Source organism: Protopterus annectens, chromosome 5.part0 (genome assembly GCF_019279795.1).
Source record: "Protopterus annectens isolate FY-2018-M chromosome 5.part0, PAN1.0, whole genome shotgun sequence".
Lineage (NCBI taxonomy): Eukaryota > Metazoa > Chordata > Ceratodontiformes > Protopteridae > Protopterus > Protopterus annectens.
This window is the reverse complement of record NC_056735.1, coordinates 1,778,934,330-1,778,957,000: the sequence shown is the minus strand read 5'-3', so window position 1 is coordinate 1,778,957,000 and position 22,671 is coordinate 1,778,934,330. Positions and strand designations below refer to the sequence as shown.

The 22,671-nt window shown below is 38.5% G+C and overlaps 1 protein-coding gene across 1 annotated transcript in view; it reads left to right on the top strand.

Moving 5' to 3' along the window:
- LCP1 (lymphocyte cytosolic protein 1) overlaps positions 1-22,671 on the top strand; it is a 550,854-nt gene that overhangs the window by 287,736 nt on the left and 240,447 nt on the right. Inside the window, exon 5 of the mRNA XM_044071582.1 lies at positions 1,176-1,305. Coding sequence (XP_043927517.1) covers positions 1,176-1,305 — 130 coding nt within the window. The remainder of the gene's footprint in view (positions 1-1,175; positions 1,306-22,671) is intronic.

Here is a 22,671-nt window from a genome sequence, read left to right as displayed (position 1 = left end):
CATATATTTCATGAATGTAGATTTGATGTATAAAAATGATTTATCCCTAATCTTTGCCAACTTAAAGAAAGAAATCAGTACTGCACTTAAGTGCTTGCACCCAAATAGGATTTCTGAGTTGCACAATGATGATTTAAATCAAAATAGTTTTGTTGAGTTATTTCATTTGCAGTTGATTTTTTTCTCCAGTATGGTTCTTGGCCAGAGGTGTACAAGGTCCCCTTGTATCCATATTGGTGTTTGCAAGGGACTTTAGTCTCCTACCATATACCAATGACTTGAAGGTGAAACTAACTGTCCTTTGGTGTGTGTGTGTGTGTGTGTGTGTGTGTGTGTGTGTGTGTGTGTGTGTGTGTGTGTGTGTGTGTGTGTGTGTGTGCGCTTTTGTCCTCTGATGGACTGACATTCCATTTAGTACTGGTTCATGTGTGTGACACCTGCTTGCTGGGATTGCTTCTATCTCACCACGACAGTAAACTTGATGAATCGGTCATTGACAAAATGGATGTAAATAATGATAAATGTTATACCCTGACTGAAATACCAGTCTTTTGAATGGCACTGCTATGGCATTTGAATAAGTCAGTGACTTTAGGGTTACTGTTGGAATTTGATCTGGCACTCATATTAAGATTTGGATTAAGTTTAAGATCAAGACTAGGTTTAGGTTCATGCTTAGGGTTACAGTTAGCACTAGTGTTATAGTTAGAGTAACATTCATTATTTTAATGTAAGATGGTGATCATAGTAAATGTTATGGGTAGGGTGTATGGAGATTATTGTACCTATATTGTGGTAGGTAGTAAGCGTTGCCTCCTACCAGAAATGGTGTGAATATGTGTGTAAATGTGTTTCTGTATATTCTTGTGCTTACAAGGATTTTATTGTTATTTTTTTAGATTGTAAATGTGATTATCGTTTTTGATGAAATGCCTTAGACTGCACACATACATAAATCTTGCAATATATAGCCACACTTGCACAAATACTAAGAAAGAAAACAAACAAAAAAGAGCTAATGAAACCAGTTATAAGTAATGTATTTGGATAATAAAAGAGCTTAAATGGTATCAAAGGAAATACATTGTAATGATAATGCTAAATAAAAATAGGTGAGCATGTACATATGTGTTTTTATGTTAAAAGTCTGTTAAAATTAACTTTTATTTTTAAAGATTTTCTCCGATTTGAAGAGTGGTGACATTGCAAAAACATTCAGAAAAGCAATTAACAAAAAAGAAGGTATCACTGCCATCGGTGGAACGTCACAGCAGTACTGTGCAGGAACACAGCACTCTTACTCAGGTAACCATTAATTGCTTCAAAACATGCCAGCAGACAGAGTGAATGTACTTGTATTTGTCTTTTTTTTTGTAAGAGGTGCATTCAAATGAATGATTCATCTTTAGTTCACAGAACTAAAATTTTTATAGTAAACTGCTGCTATCTGAGATCTGTTGGCAGCTACAGTAGGTTCCTTCTTTACTACTCACCAGATGACCTCATTACAGTATGTATTTAAATAAATTTGTCTTTTGTCATATGATGACTATCTGAAGATAAAAAAAGAACTACAGACAACTGAATGCTAATCTGAGGAAGATCTTGACTGGAGAAGAATTCAGCATGAATTTCCAGTAGTAACCAAAGAGTGCAGCAGTTACTAAAATGCAGATACTCTGTCCTACAGATGTCAGTTAGCTTAAGTGTTTGCCTACATGTTAATTTCAATAACTAAATAAATGGACATGGCATACTTACAGTGGTAAAGTTCTTGCTTGTGGTCTCCTCAATGTAGGTATTTATGAATATTTATTTGCAATGGGTACGTATGATACTAATGAAAAGATTTTTTTAACAGAAAAATTAAAGGTGTAGAATACAAATATTTTTATTCTTTAAAGGATAACTTTAATTCATTGATAGTAAAATGTAGTAAATATGTCGCAAACATTACCCAGATGTGAAAAGCTGCAGAGCAAATATATATACTGAACACTGAAGAAGGTATGATTCCATTAAAACTGGTCATTTTTCTCATATCTCTGAGGTGGATTTGTGTGGAATTTATATGGATTCATATGGAATAAAGCATTTTCTATTCCACGAGTGATAATAGCATGAACTTTGCTGTTTGTTTGAGATGCACAAATTGTAAGGATCGCATCTACTTTTTAGTAAATTCGAATATTCTCACAAGTTATGTGACATTTTCTTCCACCTAGTAGATGCCACATCTTCTCTCCAGCCCCACATCCACAAACTTACTGCTGTGGAATCAGTATTTTATGTCACACCCACCTGTTGCTCCTATCCAAGGTGTATCCTATCCAAGGTGTACACATCCTAATGCAAGATCCTCATTTCCCCCATTACCTTCATTATCTTCTTGGCCCCCTTCTCTTTTGACTCCCCATCAACATGATGCCCTCAGGTTACAGACTTCTGAGCTGCACAGTACTCAAACCACTGCTGTACAGAAATGCGATGAAGACTTGGATGCAGAGAGAGTCAGTGCTAACTGCTGGAGCGTAACACTGGGGAATGCCCGCTTACAGAGATGGAAGCTGCTGAAAGAGTCAGTGCTAACTGCTGGAGTGTAACATTGGGGAATGCTCGGTTACAGAGATGGAAGCTGCTGAAAGAGTCAGTGCTAACTGCTGGAGTGTAACATTGGGGAATGCTCGGTTACAGAGATGGAAGCTGCAGAGAGAGTCAGTGCTAACTGCTGGAGTGTAACGTTGGGGAATGCTCGGTTACAGAGATGGAAGCTGCAGAGAGAGTCAGTGCTGACTGCTGGAGCGTAACACTGGGGAATGTCCGCTTACAGAGATGGAAGCTGCAGAGAGAGTCAGTGCTAACTGCTGGAGTGTAACATTGGGGAATGCTCGGTTACAGAGATGGAAGCTGCTGAAACAGTCAGTGCTTACTGCTGGAGTGTAACATTGGGGAATGCTTGGTTACAGAGATGGAAGCTGCTGAAAGAGTCAGTGCTAACTGCTGGAGTGTAACATGGAAGCTGCTGAAAGAGTCAGTGCTAACTGCTGGAGTGTAACATTGGGGAATGCTCGGTTACAGAGATGGAAGCTGCTGAAAGAGTCAGTGCTAACTGCTGGAGTGTAACATTGGGGAATGCTCGGTTACAGAGATGGAAGCTGCAGAGAGAGTCAGTGCTAACTGCTGGAGTGTAACATTGGGGAATGCTCGGTTACAGAGATGGAAGCTGCAGAGAGAGTCAGTGCTGACTGCTGGAGTGTAACATTGGGGAATGCTCGCTTACAGAGATGGAAGCTGCAGAGAGAGTCAGTGCCAACTGCTGGAGTGTAACATTGGGAAATGCATGCTTACAGAGATAGAAGCTGCAGAGAAAGTCAGTGCTGACTGCTGGAGCGTAACACTGGGGAATGCTCGGTTACAGAGATGGAAGCTGCTGAAAGAGTCAGTGCTAACTGCTGGAGTGTAACATTGGGGAATGCTCGGTTACAGAGATGGAAGCTGCAGAGAGAGTCAGTGCTGACTGCTGGAGTGTAACATTGGGGAATGCTCAGTTACAGAGATGGAAGCTGCAGAGAGAGTCAGTGCTAACTGCTGGAGTGTAACATTGGGGAATGCTCGGTTACAGAGATGGAAGCTGCAGAGAGAGTCAGTGCTAACTGCTGGAGTGTAACACTGGGGAATGCTCGGTTACAGAGATGGAAGCTGCAGAGACAGTCAGTGCCAACTGCTGGAGTGTAACATTGGGAAATGCACGCTTACAGAGATAGAAGCTGCAGAGAAAGTCAGTGCTGACTGCTGGAGTGTAACACTGGGGAGTGCTTGCTTACAGAGATGGAAGCTGCAGAGAGTCAGTGTTAACTGCTGGAGTGTAACAGTGGGGAGTGCTCGCTTACAGAGGTGGAAGCTGCAAAGAAGTCAGGGCTAACTGCTGGAGCGTAACACCGGGGAGTGCTCGGTTATAGAAATGGAAGCTGCAGACAGAGTCAGTGCTAACTGCTGGAGTGTAACACTGGGGAATGCTCGCTTACAGAGATGGAAGCTGCAGAAAGAGAGAGTGGTAACTGCTGGAGTGTAACATTGGGGAATGCTCAATTACAGGGATTGAGGCTGCATCTTGTAGAGGTCTACAATCATGGAGTTTTGTGTTCCAAGTCAGCCTGTGTCCTGGAGGGGCTGTATGAACTGAACACTTTTAGGAGAAATAACTAAATTACTGTTTCCTTTATTTGAACATGTAATGCCAAATGGGCTAATATTTTGATTTATGAAATATCTAGTAAGCCTTTGTTTTATACAGAACTGCCTCTAGAGTATTTTTGGACTTCCACAAATAGTGCGTAAATGGCCTATTGGTCAGAAACTTGCCACTTTTTGCAGGTACAAACTGTATTTGGCCCACAAATTCCCCATAGTACTGTGACTGTTGTGTTCTTGGCATGGTTAACTGGTACTCACAGCCATGGAGGAATTACTAGAAAAAATCATGGAACTGCAGAAGTGAACTGACCAAATGTTGATGGAGCTACAACAACTGCTGATTATGCTAGTCAGCATGGCTGACTAGTGCATTTGAATACTGTGGCACTGGGGCACCATGGATAAACTAAACCTCAGCAGAGTGGGCAAGATTCTTGCCATCCCAGCTGACAGGAGAAGCATTAAAAATGTGCATGGGCATCACAGAAACTGATTTCATGGACTATAATAAACTAATTTCACCCATTTTACAGAACTAATGCATGAACTGATAAGAATATCTGAAGTAAAAATCAGTTCAAGGCAAAAATATACACAGGAACTTACAAGAAATGTTAGCACAAAAACAGAGAGAATAAAAGCAGGAAAAGAAAGGCACTTGTGTAAAGACCCTCAAATCAAACTGAGTGTAGAAAGTGAAACAAGCAGGAGAATACAGAGTTCTAATCTATTTATGCTGGTACAAGGCAGTTTCATAGGTACGTAGGTCGGTAGGCTTTTACTAAGCTTATGATGAAAGGAAATCACCTAAAAGGTAAATCACTAAGTACACTTTTTCTACAACCCCCCAGTGAAAATTTGCGATCAACCATCCAGTCATTCAGACTGGTTCAAAAGGTTGCTAGAGAATTATTATTCTTGATACATAATGGGGTATATGTTGGGTTGGATATCTGTCACACTGTTTGTGATTGTTGATGTGGTAGCATAGGTTTAGGTCTCTGAAATGGGTGTTTGTTTTATTAGTGGTTTAGGTGGAAGAACACAAATGGTGCCAGGTTACTCATAGCATGGAAGGTTAAGCAGAGCTCACCCTTCATTAATCAGTATGACTTTGAGCAGAGGAGTAGGGATTGTAGTCTACTGGAGCAGCTAAGGGAACTAAGATCTGAGATCTTTATTAGTGAAGAAACACTGACTCTAAAGCTGGTTAGTATATGCTAAGGGATGCATTATATTTAATGATGGGCCTAATAAGGGATGAATTAATTGGTATTATAACTTATTTTGACCTTGGTGAAATACCATGAGGAATAAGTTGCGTAAGGTAAATGGATGGTGGTCAAAGGAGAATCTGTTATCAACATACATACCCAAGTCCCTGATGACTATGTCAAATTTAAGAGGAATGTTATCTATAGAGTAATCAGTATTGATTTACCAAAGAAAACTATGATGCATATCTTGGTGTTGAGGGTAAGTCCATAATACATCAGGCATTTGTTTGGTCCAGCCTTGGATGGAGATTTTTTTAATTTGTCATTTTTATTGTAGGATATGTAATACAATTTTCAGCAATACTATTTTACATACGGATTTTCACATATAATATACATTTCACAATTGCCTACTAAATAATACAACCTATTTGTTATAGTAGTAATAACCCCATTATATGCTATCTATATCCTAACTCTGTTTCTCAGTACATTCATACGTCAAGCATAGCCAGAATCCTCCCCTGCATAAACTAGGCTATGACATTTCTTCCCCAAAGCCTCCCCTTTACACATTTCATGATGTATCAATCACCAGATTGAAAGTTCTGCGTACTACTTTTCTCCATCTTTCAGCTTTTGGAATGTGGTATACCTTACCTCCAGCAATTACCTGCACTTATCACTAACCACCCTCATGCTACTATAACTATCATTTCTTCTGTTGTATCAGTCACTGTAGTCACATCACTTGATTGGTCTACATTGCTTAACCCCCCCCTTGCATCTTCTTATCAGCCATTATACGTGCCCTCACCAGAATGTCTGCATCCATCTTCTTGTTCCTCCTTTTGTGTAAACTTCCAGACTATTGCCTTTCCATGACTTAGATATCATCCTTCTAATCTCCCTGGCGAGCAGTTGAAGTTCTAGTCTTTCATCTCTAGTCCATTCCATTCCATTACACACCACAAAAAGGCTGAAGTAACTTTGATCATGTATCTTGTTTCCCTGTAATTTACTCCATATTAATCTTACACCCTCCTATAGTGGTACAACTTCCCTACATATCCACTATATATCCATTCTGCTCAGCATTTTCCTCCCCACATCTCCAACACTCTGTGCATGGGTACTGTCCTTCTCGATGTATCCTTAAAGGTGTTCTGTACCACCTATGCACCAGCCTTCTATACAGATCCCCAGTAAGAACAGCCTTGTTTGTTTCATCATTGTTAACAGACCCTCCCAGAATGATTCTTCAGTCCATATCACATCATGTTTACTTCACTGATCCCAAGCTTGCCAAACACACACACACACACACACACACACACACACACACATACCAACTAACCCAGCTGCCTCTAGATGATTCTACCTCTTCCCTTTTTTACCTGGCTTCAGTCTTTCCCAAAGCTAGGCCTACTTCATAATTTAATGTTTCTCCTGCCAAATCTTTAGGCTTCTCCTTATTCTTAAATTGACTTTTCTGAATATTCTGATTAGTAGCTCTGAGAATTCCCCTGTAGAAAAAATCTTCTGTCCACAAATTATAGTTTTTTTGAGACAGAGAAGGATACCCATTCATTTAAACATTCATCCTTTGGGTCCCTCACCTTCCAACTGTCCTCTTCTTCCAAAGTTCCATCTTCGCCTCCAGCTTCTTTAAGCAGCTCACCCATAGATCTCCAATTCTTCTGTCTCAGTTGTTTGTGAATTGCAGTGTACAAACTAACAACCCATGTATCATCTTGGTGCTACCATCCTGATCCCCACTCATTGTCTTCTGTTTTCCAGCCTTCCAGCCCTTTTCCCAAGCAAACCATTAAAAATGTTCATTTTCTAATCCTATGAGCCTTTGCATAATAACAGTCAAATATCAACAGTTACCCAGCATGCCACATCTTCCCACTTTCCTGTGAGCCTTCAAACTATCCTTTACAATTCTTCCTCTTTTGCTTTTCCACAAAATCTCTCACATATCAGTTGGATATCCTCTGTAATCTTACTTAATGGATTTATTTGTATATGCCACTCACTATAGAACATATTGTTAAGAATCATTGTACAAAGCATGTCTAGTCTACCCTCAAGTGTGAATTCTACCCGTCTACCTTTGTTTTCAACCCTGTCCTGTTTTGGTCTCTGATCTGTTACTGTTTTATACTCCTTACATCCCAAATATCTTTTCCCACCAATCTTTTCAGGAAGTGCAGGACATATCTCCATTTGTTTAATTGCAATTTGGATTGTAACAGATTTTTGTGGCTGGTAAATGAAAGCCTTCAATATTCCCAGTAACTGTGCAGCTACATCCACAAATGGCATCATTCAGTCATTTGCAAACAGATGTACAATGCTCCTTTTCCACTCACTATTCTGCTTCATCTACCTTTCATTTACTCACTGCACCAGACATTCATTGACCAGTAAACTATTTCTGGTGATAATACACAACCCTGATATGTGTTTCTTTCTAATTTTATTTCATTTGTAAGTCCCCCATTGTTACATCATCACAAGTCTGTGGCCTTATAGAGGGCTTTCATTCAGCCACCAACTATCTTCAATGGCCTATTTCAAAGTATCACTCATGAAGTCCCATGAGACACAGCCAAATGCACTCACAGATGTCTATTAACACAATTTTAGATGCCTCTCCCTCGCCTTTTTTTTAAGCCAGTTCAACAGAATGTACTGTGCAGAAGTACACCAAGTTGTCCATGGATGCTCTTCCTTTAATATACACCCATTACTTATCTCCAGTTACTCTTAGAAGATCTTTTTCCAGTCTTGCCTTTAACATATGAACAAAAACATTGGTATCTACATTGCATAAATATATAAGCCAATAACCTTGACACATGTCTCCTTCCCTTTGTGTTTATACAGTGCAATTGCTGTGGCTTGCTACACAGAATCAGTTAATCTCCCTTTGTCTATGAGATCATTGAATAGATCTGTCATTCTACCATTCAACCAAAAACATACTCTTTTGTAAAAATCAATGGGGTTTCCATATGATCCACTTGCTTTACCGCCTTCAGATGCATGATGGTCTCAATCACTTCCCCTTTCCTACTGGCAAATCTATTCTTTGTTTTTCCTACTCTCTCAACACATATCCTTTCTATTTATAGTCCAAAGTAACTGCAGGGATCCAACCTTTATTAAAACTTGATGTAATGACATTGAAACAGTTTATCCTATACCTTCCTCTTGCTCATTTATTTGGCTTTCCTCTCCCCATTCATGTTCCACTGAGCTAATCCAAGCCTTCTTTCTTTGACTCTTGATTCTCCACATCAGCATCTTAATGTCAACCTCTCGTCCACCAATGTACCCTTCTTCTGGCTATCTTGGCTTTTGTTTTGGATTTCTCTTACTGTTTCAATCTGACCATTATGTGTGCCTGCTCTACCCTATTTATATTCTAGGCTTCTTCCTGTTCTTGTGCAACATTTTTAACTTTCTAAGCCTATCCACTAGAGCTATCACTTCCTGCACCCTTTTCTTTGTCATGTTTCCCCTTCTTGCCATGATACTGCCCCTCCAAGTAGCATTCACTCCATCTCATTCATAGATTCCAGTATGTCCTTGGAGTTTTTATTGAAGTCTACAGTCTTCCTAACCATGTTCTTTGCCCATTTAATATCTTCATTTATCACTCACCAACTTTTGATTTTCTAACTCCTAGCTCATCTTAACAGTAACATGACCTGGTATTTTTTTTTTTCTCTACAAAATACAGTTGTAATTTCCTCAAATCTTTTCCCTATCAACAATAATCTGTCCAATCTACTAGCTTATTTTATTTCACACCTTGAAAAAGTAAACCTCTCCACTCCTAGTCATATTTCGTGCCGCACATACAATAATCTCACTGGTCCAAATTTCCTATCCCCTTTGGTGTACAGCACCACATTGAATTCACCCCTATAATTAATCTGTGATCTTCTTTCTTTAATACCTGTAAATTATTTATCCAGTCATGGAAACCTCAGGTCTGTCTGTACTAGGCCCAAAAAGGAAACAAATAACCAGTCCCATGTCCTCCCTTATCAATCTATTTACCACCCATATGCCTTCCTCATCTTTAACTATCCTCAGTGCCTTCTATTGTTCAACAGAACTCCTTAAAATTCCTACTCCTGTTCTATCACCTCCTTTTACCCAGCTTAAAACCATCCATTTATATCCCTTCTTTTCTAACTTTTGTAATTATCAAGGTTTTAACTTTATTTTTGTAGAAAAATTAAACCAAGTTCCTCTCTTTTCATCTTCATTAACACTCTTTCTCTCTCTTTGTTGTATCGTTAATACCTGTAACATTCCAAGTTGCTACCAAAATCTTCCTCTTCCCCCTGTGGAGCTGGGCCTCAAGGGCCTTTGGGTGGGTAAGTTCTGACCAAGCAGGTTAATGTACTGGCCATTACTACCACCAAAGCTAGTGGCTGCTGAACTCAGAAATCCCTCCACCTGGTGATTTCAGCAGTTGTCACCTTGAGTTTGTCTGGAAACATAGTCTGACCTTTATGCTAATATCGCCAAACTGACAAATATAGATCTTGTTACTGTCCTCACCCATCCCCTGGAATTACTTTGCATGAGAGCATAGAGTATTCTATGTGCCTAATACATGCTCACACTCATATACACTTCAAAATCAACAATACGCTATAGTCTACAGTGATAAAACTACATATTGTGGTGATAGAACAGAATGCTGTACGTTTGAATTCCTGTTACCACACATTCGCTATTATATAGCATGGCCACTATCAAACCTTTATAGAAACTGCCTCTCCTTATTACAAACATTGTCAATATATATTTTTACAGCAGGTAATATGTGTACATCACACTTTTTTGTCCCTTTTCAAGTAATCGTGTTTTACATTACTAAATGCCCCCACTAAGGCTGGCATCACTAATGTGCTTGTTTTATAGGCTGTGCAATCATTTCTCAGCAGTAGAATAGCATATGTGTGGCAAAACATTGAAACAATAACATTATTCCACATATATACTTGTAGCAGTCATTGCTCCCAGACATAGACCTTCACGTTTGGTTCATCACATTAAGAATATTTCTGCTCAAAATCCATTTGTTGCCTTTTATTTAAAGATCCTTTGGCAATCACCATATACATATTATTCAATGGTCTTTCAACTCCATGCATCTCCTAAATGAAGATTGGATATCCCCTATGCTTCTTGTTCCTATTGTCTGTCATCATATTGGGTATCATAAAGAGATAAAACAGAAAATGTATTTATTTATTTATTGACATTTGTTGACCGGGTAAGTCCAATTGGGTCAGAAACCCACTTTCTGAAGAGGGCCAGGGAGAAAAGCTCCAAAACAAACATATCAGAAAATAGAATATATTATATATATAGTACATATATCAATAATACATAGAATATATACATATTACATGTCACTTGAGAGCACAAGTAAGCAGAGAGCATTTTGGTTCTTCAGATACATTGCTGTGGTATAAGAGGCAATTATGATATTTATTACATAGCAGATCATACACAAGTAAGGCATAGAGTTAGGGTGTCATGTTGAGTCTATTTGTATCAAGCCAGAATGGATTGTAGAACATCCATAGATAGTATGTTACATGTATAGCTCTTAGAAGGGAGAGACTTAGAAGGAAAAAGTATGTACAGAGTGTGTAGTAGTAGTTGGGAGAGAAGGTGAAAGGTTCAAAGTAGGCAAATAGTGAGATAATTCTATGTGAGTTAGGGTGGTGGGGGTGAAATAGGGTGAGGAAGGATGGAAGAGCTTAGTAAGATGGGTATTAGTTAAGGAGTTTGCTAGAATGACAAAGGCAGAGACTAAGGAGGTTAGTTTTGATTTGCAGGGCATGGACATATCCAAGCAGTGGAAAGGAGGTTTTTTTCAGTACCATTTTGAAATTATTGGTATTCTCTATACTGGTTATGTAGCTAGGAAGATTGTTTCAGAGTTTAGCAATGGTATAGGAGTAGAGACACTGACTTGCTCTTTTATTGGGCTTGTATGCTTGTAATAGCTGTTAGTTGGCTGAGCATAGGTTTCTACTGGGAATATGATTGTGCAGGATGGACTGTAGGGCAGGACAGCTATTGGGTCTGTTAAAAAGAGATAATTAAATGCATTTCTATACTCCTTCCTGCACCACCAATCTCTCCATTAAAAATGCTTTCACAGCTACACATATGACATTCTTTTCTGACATCACTACTGCTTCCCCAAACTAGTGTACTCTTCACCCACACATCCATTTGACCTCTGTCCTCAGCTGATCTGACAGAATGCCTATTGTCTCCCTCCATCTGCCACATTTCTGCATGCTGTTTCCTTCTAGCCCCCATTCTTCCTTCCAAATCTCCTCTTGTAGTCCCCAGGTCACCATTATCTCCCTAGTCTTCTCTCTGACAGGTGCCTGTCTTTCAAAGGAGGTCTCTCCATAATAGAATAATTTCCCACAGGACTTCTATACAGTTCTCTAGAGTCACAATGAATACAACTATAATCTTCCCCATGACCCTGCCTCCTCATATCAGACATAGTTATGGGTTTGCTCTGGTTAATAACCTGCACCATTTGATGACCTTCTATTTACAGTCTATGTTCCCTTTCTTCTGGTGCTATCAGGCCATGACCCTCCCCTGCTCTTGCTCAGCGTCTCTAAAATCAACAGGTATTTCTTCTGCTATGCCATTAGAAGCATTCAGAATATTTACTACATTAGCGTGAGAATCCCCATGTTGCCTCCAGCCACCAGTGATTTTTCCCCCTTACCCTATCTTTGTATATGTGAATAATTTCTGCTTCATTCTTAGCCCCCAGCACATTCCCTTTCCAGATAACTTTGAGCATTGGTGGGTATAATACAAATGCCTCTACTCCTGCCTGTCATAAATACCAAGGTACTGCAAGCAAACCCTTTTTACCCAATAAATTAGTGGTATAAAATGATGTACTATTTTAACTTTACAATCATCCATCACAAAGCCATTCCTGAGTGCTGCAGTCTTTACAATCCATTCTCTCAGCTTGCAATGATGGCATTTTATAATTGTCTCAGTCTATCAGCATTTACAGACAATCTACCAACCCTGTATGCTCTGTCTATTTGTGTATCTAAAATTAACACCAGACTGCTGTAAGAAATGTAAAAAATGTTTAATAACTTAGTCCTTTCATCCTTTTTTATGTTTATTTATTTATCTAGCCAGTCAATTCCTTCGGTTTGTTGCCAAAACCACTGTTCTATATATCACATTGCATCTTTCCCCTTTGGACCTTCCATCAGCCCAGTAACTGAAATTTTCTCTGCGTTTTCTGCACTCTAAATCCTGCTGTTTTTCTAATAATGTTTATTTGCAAGCATCTGACTTTCTTATTTCATTTGCCACGTCACTGCACTTTGCACACAATTAAAATTCTTTTGCATTCAGCCAAACATCTGTTGCTGTTTTTATTGTTTTCCCTAACTTCACCTACCTCCAGTCTCAGGGCTAGGAGCCCTTTAGTCATCTTTCCCTTGAGGTACAGAATTCTGTCAACTTTTCCTTCCATATTGATGATTTAAAAGCGCCTAACAGGTTGTTTTACCTTGTAATACACTTTAGACACAATTTCTCTAAGGGTATATATATTATGTAAACCTCCAAATCTGATGAAAACATAAATTAAACATCCACAAGACACAGAGTTGCTGAGTTAGGCCTCTATCTTGTATTGCGGTTCACTACTGGCCTGCCCTCACTGTAGATTTTGAGTATCAGAATAGGATTTGATAACCACCTGCAGATTGCAATTATCAGTAAATGTTGTTAGCCATAGTAATAAGAATTATAAGTTCCAGACTACTGAGACTTGTGATCATTATGCCTTCTTTGACAGCAGAATTTTCTAATGGATAACAGTTGTATGAAAAAAAGACAGTGCCGTTATCAAACCAGATGGATAATGGTTGCCTAGCCAATGCAATTCCCTTTTCCCCCCAGAAGAAAATTCATATGCAATTCATCTGACTTTCTGAGTTTATGTATCTTCTTCATGTAGGGCCTGAGGTGGTGGTGCATATCTGGGTTTATGTACCTTCTTCATGTAGGGCCTGATGTGGTGGTGCATATCTGGGTTTATGTACCTTCTTCATGTAGGGCCTAATGTGGTGGTGCATATCTGGGTTTATGTACCTTCTTCATGTAGGGCCTGATGTGGTGGTGCATATCTGGGTTTATGCACCTTCTTCATGTAGGGCCTGATGTGGTGGTGCATATCTGGCTTTATGTACCTTCTTCATGTAGGGCCTGATGTGGTGGTGCATATCTGGGTTTATGTACCTTCTTCATGTAGGGCCTGATGTGGTGGTGCATATCAGGGGACATGATGCACATCCTCACCCCTGGAATGAGGAAGTGACTGAACTGATTTAGGCTCTATGCTGTCAAATGAAAACTTTTTCCCTTCCTTTCTTCCATGCTTTCATGACCCTTTGCTATCATCCAAAGTCTGCTTTTCCCTTCTCCTCTTTTATTTTTTTTTCTGTGCACCCCCCCCCCACACACCTTAAACGCAACAGTATACCTTGCATTCTTCTCCTCCTCAAAGGTAATTTTTTTATTGCTTAAGACTGATAGATGTTAGTTCCTAACTTCTGCAGCCCATACTTGCTGAAGTAAAAGGAGTCTCCAACATGTAGTCCTTCACCTGCCTGTGTACTACAGTAGTCTTCTGTTTTTTAAACATTTGCAATTTATACTACCTTTTAGTAATACACTAAAATTATGCATCCTCTCTCCCTGTGCTTTACTTGTAGAGTGACCTGAAAGGACATTTGAAATAGCAATTATCTCTCATCCTTGCGGTTCACTTCTCTCAGCTCCATTTTGATTACTTTCAGTTTCTCTGAGTCTATCATTTGCTCCACAGTAAATAATTATATGCAGTATGTCAGTCCAAAATGTGACTGACTTTGCCATGCTTGATTAGTCTGTATGTACCTAATATTACTGAAGGCATCATTTCAACCCCTAACGTATATTTTCACCTCCATTTGTTATACGCAATGTTAGCGGATTCCAAGTAATACCTTTTTAGTAACACCTTCCTTTCCTTTGTTTGCTTTCTTCTCTGTTTTCTTTTCAAATATGTATTTAAATCTCATCTACTTCTCCATTTCTTTCCTGCACTCCGGATCTCATTATATGTTGGTACTCGTCTTCTTGTCTTTCCCTCTCTAAGTCCCCACTTTTAGTGTCTCCTTTAGGCCCTATTTTTTCTCCTCTGTCACCTTCTCTTCAGCCCCTTCACATTCATTGCTTTCCTTATCAATTAGGTTTCAGGGATTTGTCCCCTTCCTGTTCCATCACTGTTCTTTTTTATCCTACCTCGCACTTCTATGCCTTACTTCTTTTTGACCTCAGGTGTTGTCTATGTACCTGTCCATCTAATCACTGCTGCTTTTCACTGCCTTCCTTCATCTTATCCACAAATATTTTTCCTTTAACTAACATTACAGATATGGATCACATACTATTGCTTTATTAGGGGGGAGGAGTTAATACTATAGTTCACATCACAGCATTGCATGCCAGGCAGTTCCAAGATGAAAGATGTAAGTAGAGTGAGTCGTTATTCTTACCCTCACTCTTGCAGTGAATCGTGAGTAAGAGCAATTAGTAAGGGTAGCTGGCAAAGCCCTCTCTGTCCAAGATTTGGGGGAGCTGTAATAGTTGCCATCTTTTTTCTGTGCCACTCATATTGCTGATATCAGAGCGGTGTAAATCACAGATCCAACAGCCAAAATATGATAGCATGTCCATTTTTTTCCTGTTACAGATTTGTCATTCACTATGCAAAGCACTGCAGTCGTACTAAGAGTGAGAAAGATTGGGTAAATTTTAAGTGATGTATCATCTTTGCAACTGGGAGTGTAATTGGTATGGTTTGTGATGTAAAATGCTTGTAACTAGGATTGTGTCAGTGTGGTTTGATTTCATTTATATAAATATATGATTCCTATGTAGTAAGTGATGGATTAATAAAGTTGTGTCTTGTTTAAAAAAAGGCAGGAATTGAATAATTTATGTAATATTGCTTAGGTTACATGACTTATAACAATATATATGAAGTATAATGTTTGTTATGTTAATATAGTTTAGTTTCTTTTATATGAATGTAAATTTGCCTGTGTCACAAGTGATAATTCAATAAAGGTGTCTGAAAAAAGACAGAAAACCAGTGAGTTATGTAGTGGTCAGTGTATTTGCTTCTAAAGTTTGCAAGTTATATAATGGTCTGTAATTGTTAAACAAGGCTCATCATCTTTTCTCCCTGAAGGGTTGATGTAAACTGTGGTTTACTATTAAAATTTCGAACGGCACTCCATCAACTGTACTATAGTCGAACACGGAAGTTCGAAAATGATAATTGCGAACTCAAAAAAACAATCTACAAATGGGTTTTAACATGGGTCGAGGTAGGGGAGATGTTTGTAGTTCAGAATAATACTGAACACCTACCTTGACCCATGTTAAAACCGTTCCTAGATTGATTTTTTGACTTCGACATTCGACGTTTTCGAACTTCCGTTGCCAACTATAGCACAGTTGATGGAGTGCCATTCGAAATTTTAATAGTAAACCGTAAACTGCATTATATGCTTAACTAACATATTGTGACATTAACTCCAAGTTTAACATTGACAATTAAGTATGGAGATTATATGAAAAAACAGGTTAGCAAAGTCTGACACTGCCTTGTTATTACTCTGTAGCTTGTCAGGTTCAGTGTTTTGTGCTTAACAGGGATACCTTTTATAGCTTTCTGTATTTGGTAACATTTTGGTAACAATATTAATAAAGAAATTTGCTAGCATTTGTGGGAAGAAGTAACTGCTAGATTTTATAATGCACCTATGAAGGATGTAAGACTTATTAAACAATGTTGTATGTTGCAATGAGTGGGTGATTTAATATGGTGTACAATTCAGAAAAGCAAAACACCTGTGGGGCAGACAGAAGTGAGAGGTGGAAGATTCTTTAGATGAACAACAAAACACAGTAACTAAAGTAGACGCCATCGTGAATCCTTTTGCATGTTTTTCTTGTCTTAATTCAAACCACTGAGGCAGTATTACTGTTGGGAATTAAACATTAACAAATTAAATAAAATAAATGAATTATATATTTTTCTTTTAAAGCAGTAGAAAAGACCAGTACTCAAGAGAATAAGCCTTTATAACCTGCATAATGTACGGGGCTTGAAGATTATAATGAAGTAGGCCTGTATTGCCTTATGTCCATAGAGGGAATATTTGTGGTCATTGATATGAGCCATAAGCAAAGCAGTCTCAAACAGAAATGTCAAAGGAGAGATAATAAATAACTGAACATATGAACACAACTCAGCAGTGTAAGTCTGTAAGTAAGATTTTTGCAACCACTTTGCTTGAGGCTATTAAGGTAGATTGCAGATAAGGTGAGCAGAGTATGTGGGACAAATCAAGAAAGTATGCATTTTGTTTCACTGTCTCTTCCACCATAGATACAGAGTAATAAGTCGCAGACAGGCACATAGAATGCAGCAGTGGATTCTGACACCAGCCACAATAGGCCACGGGGACCCAGAAGTAGTGCAACAATGGTACTGTGGGTACAAAAACAGGAGACCTATACACAGGTAGAAAAAAGCACGACAACTGCTCTCCTCTCCTTCACCAACACTATCCTCTATCACAAAAACAATGGCCTCCTCTCCTCTGCTGTATTTCTGGATCTATCTAAAGCCTTTGACATTGTGTCACACAATCTAATACTCTCTTCTCTATCTGACCTCGCTTTCTCCACACCAGCCATAAATTGGTTCCACAGCTATCTACAAGGCTGCCAGCAATCAGTCATCTGGGACAACAATCTATCCCTTACCCTCCCTGTAATTCTTGGGGTTCCCCAAGGCTCTATCCTTGGCCCCCTACTTTTCTCCCTTTTCACCAACAACCTGCACACTGCCACCAAACATGCCTCTCTCATACAGTATGCAGATGAGTCTACCCTCATCTGCTCAGCCCCAACTCTAATAGAACTTCAACAGATCACCCAAGAATCTTTCTCTTCAGTTGAAAATTGGCTATCTCATGCCCAGCTCCTCCTCAATCCAAATAAATCCAAACTCCTCATCTTCCAATCCTCCAAATCTGCCTCTAACACCCCACACTTCACTATTCAAGCCAAAGATAATACCTCCATTTCACCAACTGTCCACACAAAGCTACTTGGCGTACAGATAGACAATAGTCTCAAATTTGGCACCCACATATCACTAATGATAAAAAAAAACTTCACAAAAAACTTGGTGCCTTATATAGGAGCCGGCAATACCTCACCAAACCAGCAAGTATTTATTTTGCCAATTACCAACTAATCTCCACCCTACTCTATGCATCATCCATACTTACAAATCTTAGACAGTCAGACCTACACCAACTCGAAGCCTGCTACAATAAAATCTCAAAATTTGCCACTGGTGCCTCTTACCACAGCCACCACTGTGTCTCCCTTAGAGACCTTGACTGGCTTGAACTCCCACAACTCCTACACCAAAGTCCACTCACCTTTGCTCATAAACTAGTAAACCACCCTCTCCGAATCCCATTGTTCCATACAATTCTCCAACCCTATCACTCTTCCAGACCACTAAGCTCCTGCAACAAAAATCTACTCCAAGTCACCAAAGCCAAAAACTCAGCAGGTGAAGCACTATTTTCCTATGCTATATCCAAGCTCTGGAACAACCTTCCCCCTACCATAACTACCCTTCCTCCCTGCAGTCTTTTCAAGACTACACTTAATCTCACCTAAATTCTCACTGGCTTTGTCCTTGTCTAAACCCCGTCTATTAAACCCCACCTTCAACCCTTCTCTCCTTTTCCCAGATTTAGATAGAGTATCCCCTCTATCACTATAAAACTGAACTGAAGATAAAATTCCATTATAGGAATTAAGATAAAAAGATAATGCTGGCAACTAACATGTTGCAATGTTATCAATTCATTAAGATGAAAAACAGTTATTAGGTTGAATATCATTTCAAGTATAATATTATTTGTTTAACAACTTTTGTGGTCCTCAAGATTGTTCTAATTTGTACTCTAAGTAATCTGAATGTTTCTAACACCTTGAATTGTTCTGTTTAATGTACTTATGCTTGTTAATCAAAGAATATATTTGTAATTTTTGGAGTTTTTTCTCCATGGGCTTCTGCTGAGAATGGACTATTAGCCCAGTCAGACTTTCCCGGTAAACAAACGTAAATAAATAAATAAATAAATATTACATCTCAGGAACAAGATAGTCCAAATGAATAATATGCAGTGACTCGTTCCTATCACTTTTAAAGGCACATAAAAGAGGCCATAATCTGTCTGTTCATTGGAATATGTTTATGAATTCATCTGGTTTTAACTGAATTATATCTTTGCAGAAAAGCACCAAGTACTGCAGATTTTTGAGAGATGTACACACACACACACACACACACACACACACACGCACACACACACACACACACACACACACACACACACACACACACACACACACACACAGATTATTTTGATGGCTGTCTGCAAATATCCAAGAACAAGGTGCACAAAACTCCAAAGGTTGCAAATATACTGAGTTGCCCCTGCCCAGACTGATGGCACTGAATGATTTTTGAAGCACACTGATGTCTAAGCAGATAACATTGCTTCATCATAAATGATAACAGGGTTTATATTTAGTCTTTATTTGTTTTGGTTTCTACTGACCTTATAAACAGACTGTCTCTCATATGAATTAATCTGAATAGTAATTTCAATGAACCGTTAAACATCACACGTGTACATACTTGCATGCATCTGTAAATGCACTAAGAGAGTTATTACTTCTCATTATCAAGAAAGAAGACAACACATTTAGAAATTAAGGAGCAGGTTCAGAAAAAAAAGTTGTTTTTAGCCAGCAGGGTAGTTGTGTCTAAGTTTGAGATAAAATAGCAGATCTTGATTCAAACAGCAAAAATGATCTGCATCTTAACAAAACTGGTTCTACTTAGAGCCCCCTGTTGGATTTGTATGCATTTTCAGAAAAGCTTTTATACAAAGCTAAGTCCCATGTTAGGCTGCCTTCCATTTCAGTTCTACAAACAGAAATTTCTGTTAGATTGCATGTTTCCTGCAAGTAGTGCATGGGAACTGCACTAGATATGTGGGTGCAGCTAACCTAGGAAGCTAAAGGAAACCTCAAGATGCACATCATTGTCTTGTTATAACAAATAAAAAAATGATTATCTGGCCTTACGCTGAATCTATGTTCTGGCTGTACCGCCAGCACAATACCACGGCAAAATTAGGTTGTGCAGTCAAAGACACACTAAGTGTGGGAGATACACTTAAAATCTGAGTAGAAATGATGAAGCACTTCCCTCAAGCAATTGTGGAGCAAACTGTTAAATTAGCTAACTAGAGAGAATGATAGTAAAAAGGTTACTAAATGTAAATTTTAAGATTATATTTGTTTGTTTGTTACCAACCAGTTCACTACCATATTTAACCACCAAGGCTAGTCATTGCAGGAACCATTGTATAATATATGTCACATCTGAGTGTGGTACAGAACCTCCTTGTGGTTTGTCAGTCTGGATAGCATGCATATGTATGATATGAAGCCATGCTACATACAACAGCGGTGCTTGGTCAGTCTGGTAACATGCATATTTATGATATGAAGCCATGCTACATACAACAGCAGTGCTTGGCCAGTCTGGTAACATGCATATTTATGATATGAAGCCATGCTACATACAACAGCAGTGCTTGGTCAGTCTGGTAACATGCATATTTATGATATGAAGCCATGCTACATACAACAGCAGTGCTTGGCCAGTCTGGTAACATGCATATTTATGATATGAAGCCATGCTACATACAACAGCAGTGCTTGGTCAATCTGGATAACATGCATATTTAAGACATGAAGCTATGCTACATACAACAGCAATGCTTAGTTGTGTGCAGTGTATAGGCTTAAGAATAAGTATTCATTTTCACAAAAGATTTTCCTGGTTCTCAATTGCTATTTCAACTTCATCTGTTATGCCAGAAGTGTATACCCCGGGTAGCAGTAGTATTTATTCTGTAGTGAAGTTCTGCTCTGATATACCAGCTCAATGTTCCCAATATCACATTCTCAGCTAAAAATTGAGTGTTATCTTGCTTCATGTATGTGTCAGGCAATCTTTTTGATACTGTTTTTTTTCGGCAAATTATAATTCCCTCGTTACCCTTTCTTTCCCAGTTATGGTTCTTTCTTCTTCTTTTGCATTCCTTGCTCTGAATTCCGTTAATATTCCAGTCCCCTTCTTTTGTCATTCTGTTCATTTATTTTCTCTATTGCTTTTCTCTTCTGATACTGCTGTACTCATTTGTTATTCTTTTATTTCAATGTCATACATAGCTTCCACTAATCTTCATAAATAAATTAAACATCTGGCTATATCTCCTGTTTCATTGTCTTTAACAGTGCCACAGTGCGTTTGTCATTGTGTGGACAGATATTGTTTCATGTACACCAACTCTTCCATTTCATCCACAGTTAAATGAATTCATCTGTATCATTAAAATTTTTACATCACGTGCAATGTCAGTGGTTGTACAGGTAGCATACTCACCTTTAATGCTGTAAGATCAGAAGACCATGGGATACATTCCTACACCAGATAATTGGATTTATTTTCCAGTTATGACACTACAGTGTGTGTGTGGGGGGGGGGGGGTACAGCTTTCCAGAGTGTCCTGTACTTCACAGGAGATGTTAGAGTGATTTCTAATCTTCCTGAGTTGGTGGTGGTTAAGATGGATATTAAATATTCCAAGGCAGATCTAAAAAGGAGGAAGAGAATGTCCTTGGCACCTTAGTCAAATATGAATTAGTGTGAATACTTCCAAGGGTCTCTCCAGAAAAGAGGCTGCTGGCCCTGTAGGAGTAACCTAGTAAACAAAGCTTAAGTAAAATCAAATATTTTTTATATTAATTATTATACAGTGTGTATTGTATGTATAATATAAAACTGTATGTCTCATCCTGCATTGTATATAATTCTGTATATGTGCCCTCTAAATATTTTACGTATCTCTCACAAGCTGTTAATTATTATACAGTGTGTATTGTATACAGTCTGTACTGTATGAATAGCATAACTGTATGTCTCATCCTGCATTGCATATAATTCTGTATATGTGCCGCCTAGGTAATTTTACGTATCTGTCACAAGCTGTTATTCTTGTTATTGTACTACCATAGCTCTCAACTTATTAGAGCAAGAAATCTGGACAAAGCCATCAATAATGGGGGGACAAAAGCCCAAAAATAGGGACACTTTTTATTCTGTTCTATAGAGACAGCTTAACTCTTACAGCATTTGGTTTTTTGTTTTCATTGACTTTTTAAATATTCTTACAAACTTAGAAAATTGATAGAATGACATTTTTTTATTTGCATGAATTTTCTGAAGGGTATGAAGTCTGAAACTCAACTGTTTGTCATTATTTTCCAACTTCAACCCTCAATGATTTGTCAATGATTTGCCAGAAAACCACAATTTTATGAGAAACAGACTCAAAATATGAGGCAAAAATCTGGGCATTCTGTGAAAATCTGTACAGTTGAGAGGTATGCACACCATACAATCCTTTTTCACACTAAAAGTAGCAGATTACCAAATCCAATAGTTTTATCAGGTTACTTAAGCAAAAACCCACGTCTGGGTGTGGGTAATCCTAGATTTACCCATGGTTGGTGTTGTTTTGTCATGAGGGCGAAGCTTTTTTTTTTTTTTAAAGATATATCTCGCTATGTTAAACGTATAACATAGGGAGATTACAGCAATGGATCTTCCATTCTCCGTTGCTACCTAACACAAACAAATAAAATCAAGACTTATACTAATGGAAAAAGTTCGGGCAACAGGACCATTTTCCATTAGTATAAGTCGGATTTACAATGGGCAAGCTGGTTGGGCTGGCCAATCAGCATGCACATTTTGAAATACTAATCGGCAGTCATTGTATAATGTAACATAAAGTACTTAGATTTTAAAAAAGTATTTCAAAGTAGCAAATATTCTAACCAGCTTACTCTAACCTAAATACTAACATTTTAAAAAAAGTGCCACATAGAGTTCTGAAAATATTTCAGAGATAGATGTGAA